The sequence below is a fragment of the Camarhynchus parvulus genome, chromosome 11 (assembly GCF_901933205.1).
Source record: "Camarhynchus parvulus chromosome 11, STF_HiC, whole genome shotgun sequence".
In the NCBI taxonomy this organism is placed as follows: domain Eukaryota; kingdom Metazoa; phylum Chordata; class Aves; order Passeriformes; family Thraupidae; genus Camarhynchus; species Camarhynchus parvulus.
This window is the reverse complement of record NC_044581.1, coordinates 16,044,522-16,062,685: the sequence shown is the minus strand read 5'-3', so window position 1 is coordinate 16,062,685 and position 18,164 is coordinate 16,044,522. Positions and strand designations below refer to the sequence as shown.

At 41.4% G+C, this 18,164-nt stretch overlaps 1 protein-coding gene across 3 annotated transcripts in view; it reads left to right on the top strand.

Annotated features, from left to right (window-relative positions):
- The window catches only part of ADAMTS18 (ADAM metallopeptidase with thrombospondin type 1 motif 18), a 78,077-nt gene extending 60,464 nt beyond the window's left edge, over positions 1-17,613 (top strand). For all 3 annotated transcript variants that reach the window (XM_030956019.1, XM_030956020.1, XM_030956021.1), the window contains 7 exons: positions 1,437-1,578; positions 2,777-2,903; positions 7,423-7,627; positions 10,076-10,267; positions 10,609-10,821; positions 11,824-11,971; positions 15,567-17,613. In XM_030956019.1, the coding sequence (XP_030811879.1) occupies positions 1,437-1,578; positions 2,777-2,903; positions 7,423-7,627; positions 10,076-10,267; positions 10,609-10,821; positions 11,824-11,971; positions 15,567-15,682 (1,143 nt within the window). In that variant the 3' untranslated portion in view covers positions 15,683-17,613. The remainder of the gene's footprint in view (positions 1-1,436; positions 1,579-2,776; positions 2,904-7,422; positions 7,628-10,075; positions 10,268-10,608; positions 10,822-11,823; positions 11,972-15,566) is intronic.
- Positions 17,614-18,164: the final 551 nt, after the last annotated feature.

Genomic DNA, 18,164 nt, shown 5'->3' with positions numbered 1-18,164 from the left:
TGCACCTGCTCTTTATGTTACTGTGACAGGATCCATATTAGTGAAGAGTTAAAAGTCATTAGAGCTCTGTAACTGTAAGCTCCCACACTGTTTCTACTAAGTGTGGATATGAATGCACTTTGCTGCCAAAAGTTTCTAAAATAAAATCTATTAAGTAGAAATTTCTCCCCAAATTTAGGTATGTGTCAGATGTTCATGCATCTTGCAGTGATTATAACTCAATCTTGAAATTAATACAGTGAATGAAAACTGCAATATAATTCACCACTAAAATAGTGCACCCTCGAGAGCTGGGCTCCCTGAGTTAGATGACAGAGATTGTTATTATAGTCAGTAATCACACTTTCTATAAATTTTCCAACACATTATGCTGAAATAGTGAATAAAATATTCACTATTGGAAAACAGGATTTTTCCAATCCTTTTTTGCTCTGTAGACACCCAAGGACAGGTTCTCTCCTGCACTGAAACTTTATCAGCTACAATCACCATGACAAAAATTCCAGCTGAGGGTCTTACAAACAAAATTTATCACCAGTCCACACAGAAAGAGTTTTTTTTACAAGAAAGAGACTTGTGTTTCATACCCTTAGCCCCAAGAACTGAGGAAGCCATCTGCAGCCCCATAGATGCTGCTTTGCTCAAGCTTCTGCCAGGAAAGCATCTGAGTTCTGCTTGGTGGGCAAAGGCTTCCTCCTTGCTAGTTGTTGCATCTAGGGATAAAATAAAGGGATAAAAGGGAAGGCCTTGTAAACCATGGCTCAGGCCAGCTAAGTAGAAAAGGACTGTGGGAAAGTGACTCAGCTGAATTAGAGGTAGGAAAAAAAGTTATATAACCATTAGGTGTTCACATCATGGTGTATGATTGTTGGTTGGATCATGTATGTTATGATTTAAAGCTGTGTAACTGAGAAAGGCCTGGCTTTTGCAATAAAGCAGCTCTTCTTTGTCTGCCTGGGGACTCTGTGTCACCAGGGACCCTCACCCACAGCTGGAAGGATCAGCCAGGGCTCTGCCTACTAAAGAGAGGAGATGTCTCCCACGTCCCAATGCCAAATCCATGCCCTGCAGTGCCCCAGGCAGAGTCCAGCCCCTGCTCAGAGGATGATGTTCTGGGGGTGATGTTCCACCTCTGCTGGAGGCAGTGCTGCTGCTCTGACCCAGGCAGGTGCCCCTGATTGTCAGGAGGAGACTCTGTTCTGCACCCCCTCTTACAGACCTGCAGGTGTTTTTCCAGGCAATGATTTACTGTTTAGGAATTGCTTTGATTGTCTTTCCTTTGGGTCTCCTGAAAATCCTCTCACAAGCATGCTTTGTGTCTGTATATTTTGTGCGGATCTTGTTTAGTTCATCTTCCTTCAGACTGACAGAATCCTTTCTTTTACCTCCTCCCCACCTCTTTTTATTTAAAAAAAACCCCAAATATCCCTCTACAGATCCTGTTACAAGGCAAAAACCCTGGGATTTCTTGGGAATACACATTTGCCAAAAGCAGCATTGAAAACAAGACATCTGTCAGGAAGCACAGCTACTCCTGGGTGACAGTGCAGTCTGAGTGCTCAGCGACCTGTGGTGGTGGTAGGTGACTTTCCCATTGCCAAGCCTCTTCTTTTTCATCCTTTTGAAAGCATCTCAAAGCTTTTCAGCTACCTTTGATTTTGCAAATATATATTGATTCGTACAGGGGTTTACACTGAACACCTGGTCCTTATTTTTTTTATCTGATAACTTAGAACACAGAGGAAATAGCTTGATATGGCCTTTAGAGTAAAAAATAGTCATGCCAATGAGTCAGTCTTTTTTGTTTAGATCAACTCAAATGCATATCATATCTTCCTGTTGAAGTAATGTGGAAATAAATTATGCACCTTAATTTCCTCTTTTCTTGCACAGACACCTATTTGTTTTTATAAATCCTGCATGTTTTGTCAGTGAAAGTAAATCTGGGATGTAATGAAAGCAAAAAGCTGGCATGTGGGAAGTCTGTAATACCAACTGGGCACTGAAAGAAATGCTCCTGTATTGGCAAAAAAGTTCAGGTGAAATTCAGGAATACCTTGCTGGTGCAATGTCAGAACTTCACAGCATCTCAGTAAATGGTTTATGGAGAAAGATCCACCAGGAGCCCTGTAGCTATAAAATATGACAGCTGTATTTTCTTCCTTCCCTTTAAAAGGCTGCAGCATGGATATAAAAATGATGAAAACAGTCTTGTTTCCAAATTTGAGTAACTGTGCCCAATGAACCATGTGTGAGGTGAATGATAGATCTCAGTTAAAAGATAAATTTATAAAATCACTTAAGACATTTCTGTAATTGTCCTGCTGCTAACACTTGATTGAGTCTAAGGTACAGGTACCTGCAGAACTCTGGAGTCTGTAGAGATTCACTGTAAAAAGAATGTTTATTTATTATTTACTGAATGCTTATTTGTAGTTTTCAGGTGTGTGAGGAGGGCTCTAAGCAAGCACTGCTCGTGTCTGCAGGGAATTAGGACTTGAATAATTACTAATTTTTGCTGGGGGAACAGTCTTCAAGTCTGTTGTTTATAGCTAAAATGTTTTATCTGACTTCAGTAGTATCTGTGCTACAGAGAGGGAAATCAATGCTAAAAACACGTTACCACATAAACCCATATTTTATTTAGTTCAAGTCAGCGGATTTGTAGCAAGGATGAGTTTAGACTTGTTTAGTTAAAATTGTTCCCTACTACTTTTTTCCCTTACATTTCAAATACAGGTTTATTATAGTGTTTTCTTTCCTGACACTTCCACAGGACACATTACAGCAAAAGCAATTTGTTTGGAAGATCACCGCGCACGTGTCAACGCCTCCTTTTGTGGCCCAAGGACAAAGCCTTTGACTGAAACCAAACTGTGCAACACAAATCCCTGCCCAGCCTAGTGAGTTCTCTGGGGTTTTGTGCCTGCAGGCTGTGCCCTTTGCCTGGCTGTGCCACTGAGGGAATCCCCTCAGGGGGAATTGTTTTCCTTGCTGGATGGGGAATTGTGTGCCTGGTGCTCTGGGAACCAGGAATTGTTGAAGATGTTCTGCCCAAGGCTCCCAGTGGGGTTTTGGGTCTGGTGCCTAAAGCAAAGGCTCCTGAGGGCTCTGTCCCTGTGCTGGGGTGACACAGGCCAAATCCAGCTTTCTCAGGGCTCCTTCTGCCACCTTTCCTCATCTTGAATCACTAAGCCCATTTCCTGAGTAAAGTGCTACTCCCTGTGTGGAAGCTCGGCCTCATGACTCACATTCCACACATTAGATTAGGTCAAAAGAGTCTTGTGCAGTGATTTTTGGACAAAATGTCCCACAGAGTATTGTGATGCCACAAAGAGGACTATCTGAACCAAATGAGCTGTCAGCAAAGCTTCTGGTGCCCACAAAAATATATATGAAGGCATTGCCTTTGTGAACAATCCTATTTTATAAAAGAGGTAACAAAGGCGAGATGCAAAGGGAGACATTGACATATAGATAAGCACTTAGAACCCAGCTGGTCTAAATCAATTTAAAAACCAAGGGAGTTAACACTGATTTATAGTAGCTGAAGTAGGGGTCCTTTGGAAAAAAAGTTCTGTGCTTATATAACTAAACACAGTGTTATGTGGCTTAGGATAAAAATTGATAGATTCAAGGACACTGTGGCCATCTTTCTTCCACTGGTTATTTCTCTTTTGGATTCCTGAATTTGCAACCTCAGCATTATTTTAATTTTATATTAAAGATCAGAAGAGCTGCATTATGTTGGATTTGACATTTCAGCCTCCAAAACAGGAGATTTTCTAAAGGAATATGTTGAAAAAATTAAGAGTGTTTCAGTCTCAGTGGGAAGTAAATACACTTGAAGGTGCATTGAAGCAGAAGAAATGGAGGAAGGGTCCAGACCTGGCGTCATCTTCTGGTTTTACTCTGGGGTGATAAAAGCAACAGTAAAAGCAGTTGGCTAAGCCTGCTCCCATAGTTCATAAAATATCCCATTTAATGATGTTTAATAGGAAGCATTCCTCATCCCTCCCAGTCTAGGAGAGCATGGTGGGTCAAAGCAAAAAGATGCATATGTTCTATAGTGACTTTGGTTTTACTTAAAAGTCCATACTTTGCAATATGTTGAACATACTGAAAAATAGTTCAGTAATAGTTTGGAATTTCCTGCAAATTTAAAGAGTACAGCAGAGTACACCAAAGCCAAATGCCAAATTACACACTATGACCACAAAAGGATAGAGATAAGGTTTAAATAATGATACCTTGTGACACGAGGGCCCCATGTTACTGCTTCAGCAGTTTCTTTAGATTGTGTTTAGCCACATGATTTTCTCAATACCAACTTTAAGTAATCTTTGTAGCCAAACACAATGTTTTCATGTGCAACTTATCTTCTGCCAGGACTATTTTTATCCAATGAACACAGAAATGTATTGTCTGTGATGTCTCCAGGAGTCTGTCTAAGCTCCTCCTGCTTACCTTTGTTTTGATGTGGCATCATTATGCTATAAAGCTCCACCCAAATCAGATTTACTTATACTGACCACACACAAAAATTCTATTTCTGATAACTTGAGATCCTGATGTATTTTGAACATCCTCTGATATATATTTACCATGAAAATGGTGAATATTCATTTTGATACACAGTGCAATGTTTTTGTACTGAAATCACAGCTATTCTATGATTTACTACTTTAAAACAAAATTAACAAGTTGAACCATATAAGGAGTACAAAAAGAAAACATGTAAAAGCCCCAAGCACCTCTAGGGAAAAATAGTTCAACTCACTAATTAATTATTCTTAAAATCCTTAGGACAGATTAATGCATGGAGGATCTACATGTAGGACCATGCCTTAAATTAACAGGTTGCCATTCAGCTGAGTGAAACTGTGCCAGGATATCTCTGCTGAGGAATCTGCCCAGAAACTCACAGCATGTCATATTTCCCATTAACCCAAGACTGCCAACAGGGGAAAAAAAAAAAAAGTAAGATTAATAAATACCATGGAGGAAACAAAAGAATGCTTAACAGCCAGCAAATAAAGCAAACCCAAATACACCAGGCAGAAAGAACAGGCAGGGGAAGGAGGTGACAGATGAGATACAAGTGTGTCAGTTTGGGGACATAAAAGAGGCTCCAGACTTGTGAAGGTCAGTGAGGAATAATTGCTGCATAAGAACAAAGGCTGATTAGTCTGAGTGAGCCCAAACTACTGTCCCACACAGAAAGGCAGCAGCACTGTACACTGCTGTTGTTGGATTTCAGAGCTGCCAAATCTGGTCATAATTATTTAGTTATTTGAACTAATGAAAGATACTCTTGGATCACAGCCCAGATAATCTTGGAAAATGGAAGTTTACTAGAGGACATTAAAGTAGGTTTACTGCCCTCTGCTCTGTGAAGAGGGGAACTTTCTGGGCAGTTATGGTGAATAAACTCTTAAAATGAACACTTCTGGTCACTCCACCAATGGCCATTGTCAGAAACATCAGGGCAAACTAATTAGAAGTTGTAAAATGGATTAAAAATCTTTTCTCAGAAGTTTGTAGTTCAATGGCCCAAATATTTATAAATCAGACAAAAAGGAAACTTCTGACATGTTCTGGAATTACATAACGACTGACTTTTCACATTAATATTTCTTTGTCCTTAAATTAATGCCTTTTACATTTCTCACTGCTTTTGGCAGTTTCTGAAGTCGCTAGATACTGAGAGCTGGGATTTTTTCTATTCCCAAAGACATTTTTCAAAAATAGGCTTTTTATAAATTTTTTACAATTAAAATTAGCTTTGTTTTCAAGCAGCTGTGAATAGACAGGCAAATGGGACCCTGTGCATCTTTCAAACAGGGTAAAGAAAGCTTTCCTGTCACTAAAGCTTTATGTAAGCAGCTATTCCAGTGGTCACAGGATTGATGCTGTGAGAAACTGTGGAAGCAGGATCGGCCAAGTGGTCAGATGTGAGACAAGAACCTTTTCCATGACATAAATTACTAAAAATTTGTCAAACTGTTTAAAAATCATCAGTTTAATTTCAGTGCTGGGTCTTTGAATAAGAGTTCTCAGTGAGTAATCATTTAGTCATTCATAATTTCTTCTGCTTTTTCATTTCTGTTTTCCTATCTGGCTGTGATTATGGTCTGACATTGGAAGCCTTCAAGGACAAAGACATTTGGCTGCATGTTTGCAAAGTGTCCCACAATGCCTGGGGACCCACTCAGAGCTTCAAGAATAGAAATAGTGAGCAGCTCCTGGCATTTCCAAACTGAACTTAGCCCAAGCAATTGGCAATAACTCCTCAGACTTTGTGTCACTTGAGGGACATGGCGTGTAATCTGCAGTGTCCCCGTGCCTGAGCACACATCACCCAACAGCTTGTGCTGGTTAAATTGCCTCTGTTTTATTTAGATTCTGCATCAAATGTCTGCCAGTTTTATTAGTCTAAAGATTTGTAAATCATTGAGTTAGAGAATCATAAAGTCACAGCATGCTTTGGGTCAGAAGGGACCCTAAAGCCCATCCAGAGCCACCCCTGCCATGGCAGGGACACCTCCCACTGTCCCAGGCTGCTCCAGCCCCAGTGTCCAGCCTGGCCTTGGGCACTGCCAGGGATCCAGGGGCAGCCCCAGCTGCTCTGGGCACCCTGTGCCTCCCCCACCCTCACAGGGAACAATTCCTTTCCTTATATCAAATCTAAACCTGCCCTCCTTCAGCTTAAAGCCATTCCCCCTTTCCCTTGTGCATTCCTTTGTGAACAGTGCCCCTCCAGCTCTCTTCCAGGCTTCCCTCAGGTACTGGAGGGATGCACTTAGGTCACCCTGGAGCCTCTGTTTTTCCAGGCTGAACAGCCCCAGCGCTCTCAGCCTTTCAGAGCCTTTTCATTTCCTCAGGATATCAGGGACAGGACTGCTGCTTTTAGCAAGCAAGTTCTTTTGGATGAATATCTGTAGGGCCAGTAGGGTTTGACAGAAATGCCAACATTTGTCACCCTGTGTGAGTGGAGTGTGTCTCAGCACAAACACAGTCCTACATACTCAAGTAAATTCTATCTTATCTAATTCTATCTTACTAATTCTATCTTCTAAGTACTCCACCTGCCTCAATAGCAGCATCTCTTTCAGTCCCTGTGGAATTCAGGATTCCAGGTCAGATTCATAGGCAAGCTGGCTCTAGTGGGTAAAAGCTATAAATAAACAATACTTGTTTTTCTAGTTGAGTGACTTGTACTTCATCTCTAGCAGAAAGTTCCAAGCTTTGAAAATAGATCATGTAACTGCAGCTTTTTGATTGCTTGAACAGATACCAGTACACCAGGAGATAGGCTGAGCAGGATCCCTGGATAATTCACATTTGATAGGTGGCTGTTTTTATTGATTTTCTACAGCTAATTGCACTCCTGTGTTTCTAACACACGTTTCCTCCTTTAAGCTGGTCAGCAGGTGAATGGAGCTCATGCAGCAAGTCTTGTGGAGGGGGACAGCAAAGTCGCCTCATTCAGTGTGTCCAGAAAAAGGCTTTCCAAAGAGAGGAGGTGGTGGCCCATTCCCTGTGTCCTGTCAGCACCCCAGCACAGGTGCAAGTGTGCAGTGCTCAGGACTGCCCACCCGAATGGAGCCCTGGCCCGTGGTCTCAGGTAATTCAGAGAAAAACTTACATTTTTATCTGCTGGCATAATGAAAACACTGCAAAAAATTCTCCCCCAAAACAACAGAGCAAACTTTGTGGAGATCAGTGCTTTCCATGTGTTTTTTTTACTTGAAGATAATATGTAAACCATGTTTGTATAAACATGTAAACTAAATGTGCATTGTCACCAGCCTTCAGAGGAGCTGGCACACGAGGGCTTGCCAGAAGTGCACGTGGTGTTCTTTTAGGTACATACAAACAGAGGGAAAATTCTTTCTGGATTCATAATTTAAGGCTCTATGATCAACAACCCTCTATGAGATTACTTCCCAAGCAGCATTGACTTCTCTTAGAGATGGCAGGCAGTCAAGGAATGAAGAAATATTTGGGGTTAGAGTTGCATATTAATGCACATGTGTCTATGGATTGTGGATTGATAAATTTGTGATTTATACATTGACTACTCACTTCTGTGCTTATGCCTTTGTTAGAGTAACTCTCCTGCAAGCAGTGCTGCTGCAGCTATTGCCATGAGGGCAAATTCCTTTGTGCATACCCTGCTTTACACACCTGACAGTGAAACACCTGAGCTAAAAACACACAAAACTCAGCTCTGCTCCATCTTTCACTGCTGTTGATGCTGTTCATGTAAGGTTAAATGAAATTATCCTTCAAATTAATCACACATCTGGGTTTTAAAAGAGAGCTGACAGTATCCTTATAAAAGATCTACATTCATTTTGTTTTTCCATCTTTTAGTGAGATTCAAGATGGATTTCAATTAGCTGAAAAATGTATTACTTATGTGTTTTGTTCTTGGTGCTGTCGCTCTTTAGGTGTTCAAGACATCTTGACCTCAGCACCCCCAGCTGAGCACAAACTGCCTCTACAAGGAGTTTATGTTCTATAACAGATGAGTAACTGTTCCAGTTACTATTCAGTAGTACAGCACAACTCTCAAAAAAGGACTTTTTCTTCCAGTGTGTCTGAAGAAACCCTGAGTGTAGCAGAAGATTTTATAAACCAGGTCTTCAAATACATTCACACTTACAAACTTTCTTTCTTCTAAGGCAAATAAATAAATAAATAAGACCATTACAAAAAATCTGTTTTCCTCCTCTTTAAGAGGTGTAAAATTCAAGTTGCAATTCTAAAATAAGGCCATAAAAATTAAGTTCACCAGTCCTGCTGAATATAGTGAACAGGCCTATTGCACAAGTTAGTAAAGGTTTTAAGATTCAGCTGAAAACTGTTATATTACAGACTTAAAGGTGGTAAGAAGAAAAAAAAATGTATAATCATAGAATCATAGAATGGTTTGGGTCAGAAGGGACCTTAAAGCCCATCCAGTCCTGCCCCCTACCATGGCAGGGACACCTTCCACTGTCCCAGGTGCTCCCAGCCCCAGTGTCCAGCCTGGCCTTGGGCACTGCCAGGGATGCAAGGGCAGCCCCAGCTGCTCTGGGCACCCTGTGCCAGGGCCTGCCCATCCTCAGAGGAGAAATTTGTTCCTAACATCTAATTTGAACCCAGGCTCTCTGCAGAAATCAGTGTCGTTTTAAATGAAAAGATCATTTTGTTTGGGGAAGGATTAAACCCACAGATTTTCAGCATGCAGATATTTGTTACGCCCTCAGCACAACGGTGCTTTCATGAAATCTTTTACAGACATTTGTCATTTGATACACTGAGTGATTCTGCCTTGGAACATGCCCCATAGTTATTAGTAGAAAGGACAGTTAGAAGAGGATGCAAGAAGGTAGGAAGCTGGCAGCATTATTTCAGGGCTCTTTGCTTCATTTCCTCACAAATGGCTCATTCAGGCATTTTGTTGTATGAAAGGCAGTGCAAACCACAGCATGTCTGTTCCGCTGAACCACGGCTCAGCAGTGAGTATTTATCCTGGTGACTTCGTCCTGCGCTGCAGTTGGCAACTAAAGTATCTCCTTAACCATTGTCTGTATCAGATTCTGTCTCCTTTGGCGGAGTTATGTATCAATTCCCTGGACAGTTTCCTCTGCCTTGGTCTCATCCCTCTAGGCCAAGGTGAGGACAAAATGACAAATAGCTGAGAGCATCTTGCCATGGAAGATTCTGTGGTGGGACCTTAGGACCAGCTTTCAACTATGCTGAGCAGGGAAAAAGCATTTTGCTCACAAAACCATTTTGCTCACAAGTCCAACTTACCTCATCTATGGAAAAGAGATTACTTGTCTGTTCTGCATGGGGGCTGAGAGAGTTCACAGCTTACATTTAAGAAAGCACTTAGGACAATGTTTTAGAAGTGACACACAGATGTTACTGTTACTTATTTACCAATAGGCTTTCAGGTTTTCTTATATCACGATGGCAGCTGTACAGTACATTAGCCATGCTTTCTGTGCTCTGCTGGAAAAAGCAAATGATGCCAGCTTTCATTTCCTCCAGTTCAAAGAAGTATTTCTTTCCATCACAGTGCTCCAAGACTTGTGGCAGAGGTATTAAGAAACGGGATGTCTACTGCAAGAGTCCTGGTTCTCCCAAGGTGAAAATCTTGCCTGAAAGCATGTGTGGCACAGAGCCTAAGCCTGAGTCCCAGCAGACCTGTGTGCTCGGACGCTGTCCCAAAAATGACCGGCTCCAGTGGGTGATTTCTTCATGGAGTGAGGTAAAGTGGTGCAGTTCCATGGCTCACTGCCTGCCCTCTTGGCAACGCTGGCTCAGGGACACACAAACCATGGGGAGGAAAGAGAGCTGAGCTGTGGTTTGAAAATCAGGTATTCTAGGTGAGGAGCTGTAAACCCCAGATGCAGATGGAGGGACCCCAATGTCTTTGTTAATCACTGTCTGGGGTTCATATTTCAGTTTACCCTTTACAGAGCATGGGCTTTGTGGGATTAGTTCTGTGGTGCTTTTACAATGCACAATCTGGGGTGTCTGACACACCACAAGTTCCCCTTTATCTGCCTGTGTTTGTGAGGCTGTAGAAGCTGTGCTTTGCCTCTGCAGTGCTCAGCCTCCTGCGGGCCCGGCCTGCGGCAGCGAGAACTCAAATGTGGCGAGAAGAGCGCCCACGGGAAATTGGTCACCTTCCCCCAGAGGAGATGCAGGAACATCAAGAAACCAAACACCAGCCTGGAGGAAGCTTGTAACAAGGGAGCCTGTCCATCACAGACGTTGTATAACATGGTGTCTGGCTGGTACTCCTCGCCCTGGCAGCAGGTAGGAATGGGCAATCAGAGGTGGCGTGGCACAGAGGAGCTGCCTCCAGTGCTCACAGGCCCCAGGTGCCTCCTGCACGGGGCCATTCCCTGAGGAGGACCACAACACTCAGCCACTGAGATGGGATGCAGTTGGTCCACATCCATCATGCACTTTGGTGCAGCTCAGTGCTTTGTCCTGAAACTGAAGAATGTCGCTTAAAAATGTTATTCATGCTTGAGAGGCACTACATTCCACACCCATTTTCCAACACTTTCTTCTCAGTCTTCTTCAAAGTGCACTGTGGTTGAACTACTGCATATCTCTGTGCACAGTGTATTTGAGCATCTGCACAGATTGCCTGGAATTCCCTAAATACTATGATTAATTGTGGGATCAGTCTGTATTTGTTTCTACATTCTTGCAAACAAGCTTCTGTATTTCTGGAACTTATCTACTTTATGAGTCATATATCAATGAGACATTCACCCATTTAATAATATTTACATGAAACAATGTATGCCTGACAATTGCAATCAGATGAAAATGATCACATTTATCTTAAAGACAACTTTTCATGAAACACATACAAGTAAGAGGCTTATTAATTTTAAAATACTTCATAGCTCTTCCTGCAAGCTCATAGTGGTTTTCCCCAGAGACTGCCATAATTATGGTTCTGATGGGATTTTTATCTGTGTTCAGGCAGCAGGGTTGGGCCCAGAGGCTTAGAGATCAAAAGAAATCCATGCAAACAATCAGGAACAGGTTTCTAAAGTGCTCAGTTTCTGTCTCAATGCCTAAGTTAGGAACCAGATTTTTAGCTGAGTCCTTAAATAACCACAAGACACACACGTCTTTGAAAAGTTGGTCCTGATGGGGCTTGGTGGACAGCAGCACACCTGATCCTGACCTCTCTTGCTTTGAAAGTCTCATCCGAGGCCCTTGAAAGCTCTCCCTTTGGCTTTCAGGGCTCTCAGAGTCTCGGCAATGAAGCCAAGGTTTTGTTTTCCCTCTGCTCAGTGCACGGTGACCTGCGGCGGGGGAGTGCAGACGCGGAGCGTGCAGTGCCTGCGCCAGGGCAGGCCGGCTGCTGGCTGCCTGCCCCAGCAGAAACCAGCTGTCCTGAGAGCCTGCAACACCAACTTCTGCCCAGTCCCCGTGAAAAGAGGTAAAACTCAGCTCAAGATGCTGCAGCAGGCTTGGTGCTTTGAGTTCTATACGCAGGGAACATCACCTTTTCGCTACACCACTGATCTGGCCTGTTCCTTCATAGCTGGTTTTTTTTTTTCCCCAGACTTCCAGATTTACAGTAACTATCTGATATTAACAGCATCTCTTCTTCACCAAGTGAGCCCTCTTAAAGCAGACTTGGGAGTAAAACTGGAGATTTTTTTTAAAAAGCATACGTTAAAAGATGTATGTAAAAAAGTCATGCTGTTTGGTTCTGAACTGCACCTTTATTACTCTCTTGTTGAAAAACACAAGCATTCTATGCTGATTGGTACTGCTTTTGATGAATAATAGCAACTTTGGAACTAAACAATAAGAATTTGCCATATATTTTTAGTCTTCCAGACTCCATCCAGCTCCTGGGATTCCAAAATTGGTTTACCTAGAATGTCCATCTTACTGCTTCTGACCAGTGCATGACATGCAGTCAGGGAACATGAAATTAGGGTCTCTCTTCATTTTAATGTCTACTCTATCTCTCTACCTCTTCAGTGTGAGAAGGGAGTGGGGAGCAAGGGATTTTGTGCCACATGGAATGAGGGAAGGGGAATTCTCTCAGCACCACCACAGACAAAGAGTGATGCATTATTACCCTGTTCCAGAGATTTGCTTACAGGATGGTTACTGTTTGTTTACTCTTTCCTAACTGCATGAAAAATGCTCATGGAGGTCCATGTTTGTCCCACATAATCTGGTTATCTAGGTATGCTAAAGCACTTTAAACTGTGACTTTCAAAATACTGCACATTAATTCACTTGTTACCTTTTTAAAACTGGGAGCTGAAAGCAACCTCTATAAAATCTAGGCTGGACTGCGTGAGGAAGGTGGTAATGGAGCTGGGAGCAGAGGTCAAGCTCTGGCACTACATCTTGTAAACTGACATTAGCCAACCACCCCCATGTCTGCCCAATTCCTGGCATTCCCTGTGCACAAAATCCCTGTGAAACCCAGTGAGATCCTAACAGACCTTTCTGCTGCATCAGCCTGAGACATGCGGGCTATCAGACTCACCTATCAGGGGACCTGAATCCAAACAAGGATATGGGGATGAAATGGTCCTAAAAGGGATAAGTAAATAGTTCTGCTGTTTTTATCAGTAAATGTTCCTAACACTTCAAATTAACATTCCTAAAAGGTTCTGCTGTACTTCAGAGTTTCTGTATAACTTCCTTTTCTGTTAGGATATAGCAAGGACTTTTCTTTCACCTCGGTTTTCCCCTGCTATATTTCATGTCTGAAGTACTGTCTGTTATTAATTTTGGCCTTGGCCTGCTTCTCTCTCTCCTCACATCTGCAGGAGCCCTTTCCCCTTTACTATACCTGGGTCGTCAGGCTCTAGAGATCAATTATCTCCTCGCTGCTCTCTAACTTTCTGTCTAAAGCAGCAAAAAGAGAGGAAACCAGCTGGGCTGGAATCACATTGAAGCAAATCAGTCTCTATTATCAGCCATGCAGCTCCAGCTCAGTGATCACAGGCAAGAAATTAATGTTTCAGGGAGAGTTTGCACATTTTCCTAGACAAACTGGGTCATTTCCATCCCTCTCTAGATGCAGTTATGGTCACCGTAACTCGAAGTAAATCCAGCTGCTTCAAATGAATGAAAATCTAAACAACTTATAACTACTTGGGTAAATAGAAATAAGGACCTGACTGCCTGATCCCCACCCACTGAATTTTGTGGGACTCTTTGTGTTCCTTCCAATAGTCCTTGGATTAGGTCCCAATTTCAGCCATACCTCTGCAATATTAGCATTGCCCTCTGATCTTCAAAGGGGACATAAAGATTTATTAACGTGGCTTCCTTAGTGCTTATACCTTTTTTAAACAGTAATTTCTATTTTTTTTTTAATTCACCCTTTCATGGCAGGAGAGCTCCTTCCTGTCTTCATCAGAACAGCTTTCCTTCCTTGGTGTGGTGTGTGCTTTTCATCTCTTGCTGCTTTGGGCCCTCCCAAATTCTGTCTGGTGGCAGCAGGTGAAGGAATGGGGAGTCTGGTGCTGAACTCCCAGCTGGATCCCTCCTGACACTCCATGCAGAACAGAAAGGCAGTGCAGTGGAGTGGGAAGGCTGCAGTTCAGTCCTGAGCTCCCCAGTTCCTGTTCAAGAATAGTATTTCCTTCCCTACCATTAGAGTTTAAAGACGAGCTAATGTTTTTAAAACCTGAGGAAAAATGGCATTTAAAAAGAATTATTATTAGTAGATTATTTTCTTTTTCATTCAAATAAATTTTAGGGTGATAAAGGCATAAAAAATCACCTTTGCCATCATATAAAAGGGAATAAAAAAAGAGAAGTGGTGATTAAACCAAAGAAGTTGCTATAGAGATGGAGATGCCTCCTGGTCCATGGAACATGCAGAAGTTGTCTGTGCTCTGTGAGGGAGCATTTATGTACTGTGACTCAGTAACTGCTCTAAGAATGCAGACAGTGGTGGGGAGATTTTTGTTCAGTCTCCTTGTAAATTCCTTTTATTGACCATGTAAACAGTAGTTCTGAGAGCTGTGAGAGCTGAACAAAATCTTTACCCATGCTTGCAGGAGATTTCAGTTTAGCTATAAATTTTGCTAAACCCCATTGAGTCTTACTGCTCTCTCAGACATGGTGAATTTGTTTATAAATCACCCATATGAATCATCACTCTCCTCTTTTAAAGAAACATAAAGCATCCACTGCAAAACGAGAGAGGAGCAGCTACGAGGTGTTTTTAAAGCCATGGAGCTGTGTGTATAAATGATATCTGTACATAAATCAAAGAGTAACAGGATTTTAATTGAAAAATATAATTTGGCTGTATTTGTAATGAAAAGCTGGGCTTTTGAGAACTAACCATGGTTAACAAGTCTCTTCTCCCATTGTAGTTAATTAAGATTTTGCCAACATGGCATAGCCAGACCCTAAAAGCTAAATCATGACACCTAACTGAAGTGTCTGAGAAAAGAGATTTCTGAGGTTCCCTGCAGAGTAAAAGGGAGAGAAAGAAGTGTCTCCAGAAAGTGCAGGAATACAAGCACAGAGCAGAGCACTTTGTGCAGGGCCCAGGCATTCTGAGTTCCATGAGGTCTGTGTGCAGGTGAGCTCCACGTGATGATGATGATGATGGCAGCCAGCAACTGGTACCAAATATGGAGTAGGCTCATTTGTATGAGTACCTGGGTTTGGAGCAACTGTAATCAGAGATGTAAACACAGATGGCTTTTTTTATCCTCTAATGTGAAACTTCCTCCTGTCTTCCTGAGCTATGAAGTGTGATCCAAATTTTTTAATTCCTTCAGCTTTTGACCCCCCTATAATATTAGTTCTATCTCGATCAAGTTAACAAATCTCTTGGCAAAAATTGAATGGCGCTTAAACTAAAGCAAGAAACTGGTATTTTTGAGATGAAAGCTCACTCATGTTTCTTCTCCTTTGAATCAAGTCACCCATCATGTTTTTAATATTACCAAAGGCATACAAGGGTGTGGGACTATTGCTGGACTTGCAGACTTGCTAAAACACATCCTTACCACATTGCTTGGGTTTCTCTCCTTCAGATGATCCTTCTTGTGTGGATTTGTTCACTTGGTGTCATCTGGTGCCCCAGCATGGTGTCTGTAACCACAAATTTTATGGCAAGCAATGTTGTAAATCATGTACGAAGAAGAACTGATAGCAGCGTGTTATCTGAACCCTTCAGTGACAGGATTTTCTTCTTCAATTTATGTTGGATTTATCTCTGCTTTGAGGCAAGACATGGTGCCACATAAACCACTGATGGGAGAGACATTTTTTCTAAGGGAATGTCTGAGGTACAGTAATTATTGGATTTATGTTGAAAAAGGAATGTTTCTTTCTTATTTTTTCTTAATTTGCTGACCTCACTAAAGCACAGGGTACTATGGATCACTTGAACACTGAGACTCAAGGGGAAGTTCTTCTTTCTTTAAAAGTGTCATTTTGCACTGTCACATGTTATGAGGAAGAAATTAAGGCAAGGGAGCCTTTTCTGGCTGATTTATCAGAATGCAAAGCAGGAGAGCTTGGCAGCTGGAGGAGGAAGCGGCGTGGCAGCAGGACAGAGCACACCATCAGAAGTGTGTCCTTTGCTATTTTTTGTGACTGTTGTCCCAGGGTGAGGAAGCTGTTTGCTGCCCTGGAGGGACATCCATGGCTGAGGGCTGGAGAAGGCAGTGTCACACGTGTGGCCACCAGAAGTAAATAGTGCACTACAAAGGTATTATGGTGCTTCTCTACCAGACTTGCTGCTGGAAAAGCAAGTTGTGCATCATGCTAATGTTTTTATAATTTTTGAAGAATTCATTTTCTGCTTTGTGTAGAAACTCAGAGGTGGTTAACTAGTAACTTGAAATGTATTCCTAGAAATATGCAGCAGTAGAATATTTGGACTTTTAATATTGCTGTGTTACAAGTAAAATAGAATTGCATATTTCAACTAACTCAAGGAACTCAGATTGATTGAGCTCAATGGTTATCTTTTCAACTTTCTAAGCTCATTAGATATGTAATTTTAAAATTTAAACTTGATATTTTAAAGTAGTTTTGTTTCAGAAGCTAGATTGTTTGAATGCCAAGATACTGAAGAATGTCTTCCTTCTAATCTCAAATCTCTCTGCAAATTTTGATTCATCCATTACCCAAAGCAAGTAACAAGAATACTGCAGTCCATTAATTCATGCTGAACTTCTCTAAACAGTTATTTATTCATGTTACACACACAAAAAAAAAGCATGAAAAGATAAGTGGATTATTCACTCTTACCAAATAAAAGTCAATTCTATTTTTATACACCCTTCTAATGCTTGTATTTAGTTCAGAATCTACCAGCAAACTAAAGAATTGTAAAAATGCTGATATTTGTGGCCATTCAGTATCGAGATGTTTGATGGCACCATGTATCAAATGGTGCCATTCAGAAGGTTTCTGCATTGAAAAAACCCCAACCTATCTGCCAAACCCATTCCGAGACAGAGCTGTGTCCTACTGTAATTTTCTGGGGAGTGCCTATGAGGGACATATTTATCTAATTCTACCCAATCCCACAACTTTTTTTGATGAATGTAGTTCAGTCTGAGTGTTTTTTAAAGTATGGTTTCAGTGTAGGATTAGCCAGCTCAGCACTAATGCCAGACAGTGGTCACTTAAAATTAGCAGTTCTTTCTGAAACAATTTAAATTAAAAACATGTATTCTGTGTTACTTTAGGAAATTATTGGAAACATATCTCAACCTACACTGCTCTGTCTTGATATTGGACATTGTGTAATTGTAACCTTTTTTCTAGGAAAACTAAAAGGTTGTTTTTGTTTTGTTTTTATAATTGTGTCCTTTTTATTATTTGATGTAAAATAATTAATTTATTAATGCATAGCTTTTCCTTTATATTTCTTTGCTCACTTCCCTAAGTGAGAACTGAGGAAAGAAAAATGGTAGTGTCACAAAGTATGAATTATGGTGTAAAAAAAGCAAAAATTATACGTGTAATATTTAATTATTTTATAAGCTTTGTAATAAAATACTCTAACTGTTTCATTATATTTGGAATTGTAAAATTCATGAATAAAATATGGAGGTTATAAGTAAATATCAAGTGTTATAAGTGCTGTGTGCATTCCCTTGCATCTTTGTTGGTTGTCCCATAAGGAGAAGGTTATCCTGTTTTTCTGCTGCTGTGTAATTGGGAAATTGGACCCAAAAAAGCAAAACCAAGCAAAAATTCATGGTTTATTTGTATGACAACACAAAAGCTAAAATACACAACAATATATGTGCAAGACAAACCTGAGCTGTCCTCCTCTCAGCAAAGACAGTGGGAATTTGTGTATCCCAGAACCAGCAGGATTCTTCCCTGTCTTTATCTGCAAGGTGGTATTCGAGATAAGGAGCCTCACTCAACACAGCAGGAGGTTTTACAGCCTCTCCCATCTGCCTCAGGATACTTGATGTTTCTAAAACTGGCTAAGAACCTTCCAAGCCAATCCCTAGGAGGGAGGGTATAATTTCACTGATCGTTTGAGATATATTCTCCAACATGTATTGGTGCTTCTCCCTTCATTCACAACCACTTAGTGCTCTCACAAGAGCCAGATATCCAGAGGGCTCTTGATAGAAATACTGAGATGCCTCTGACACACA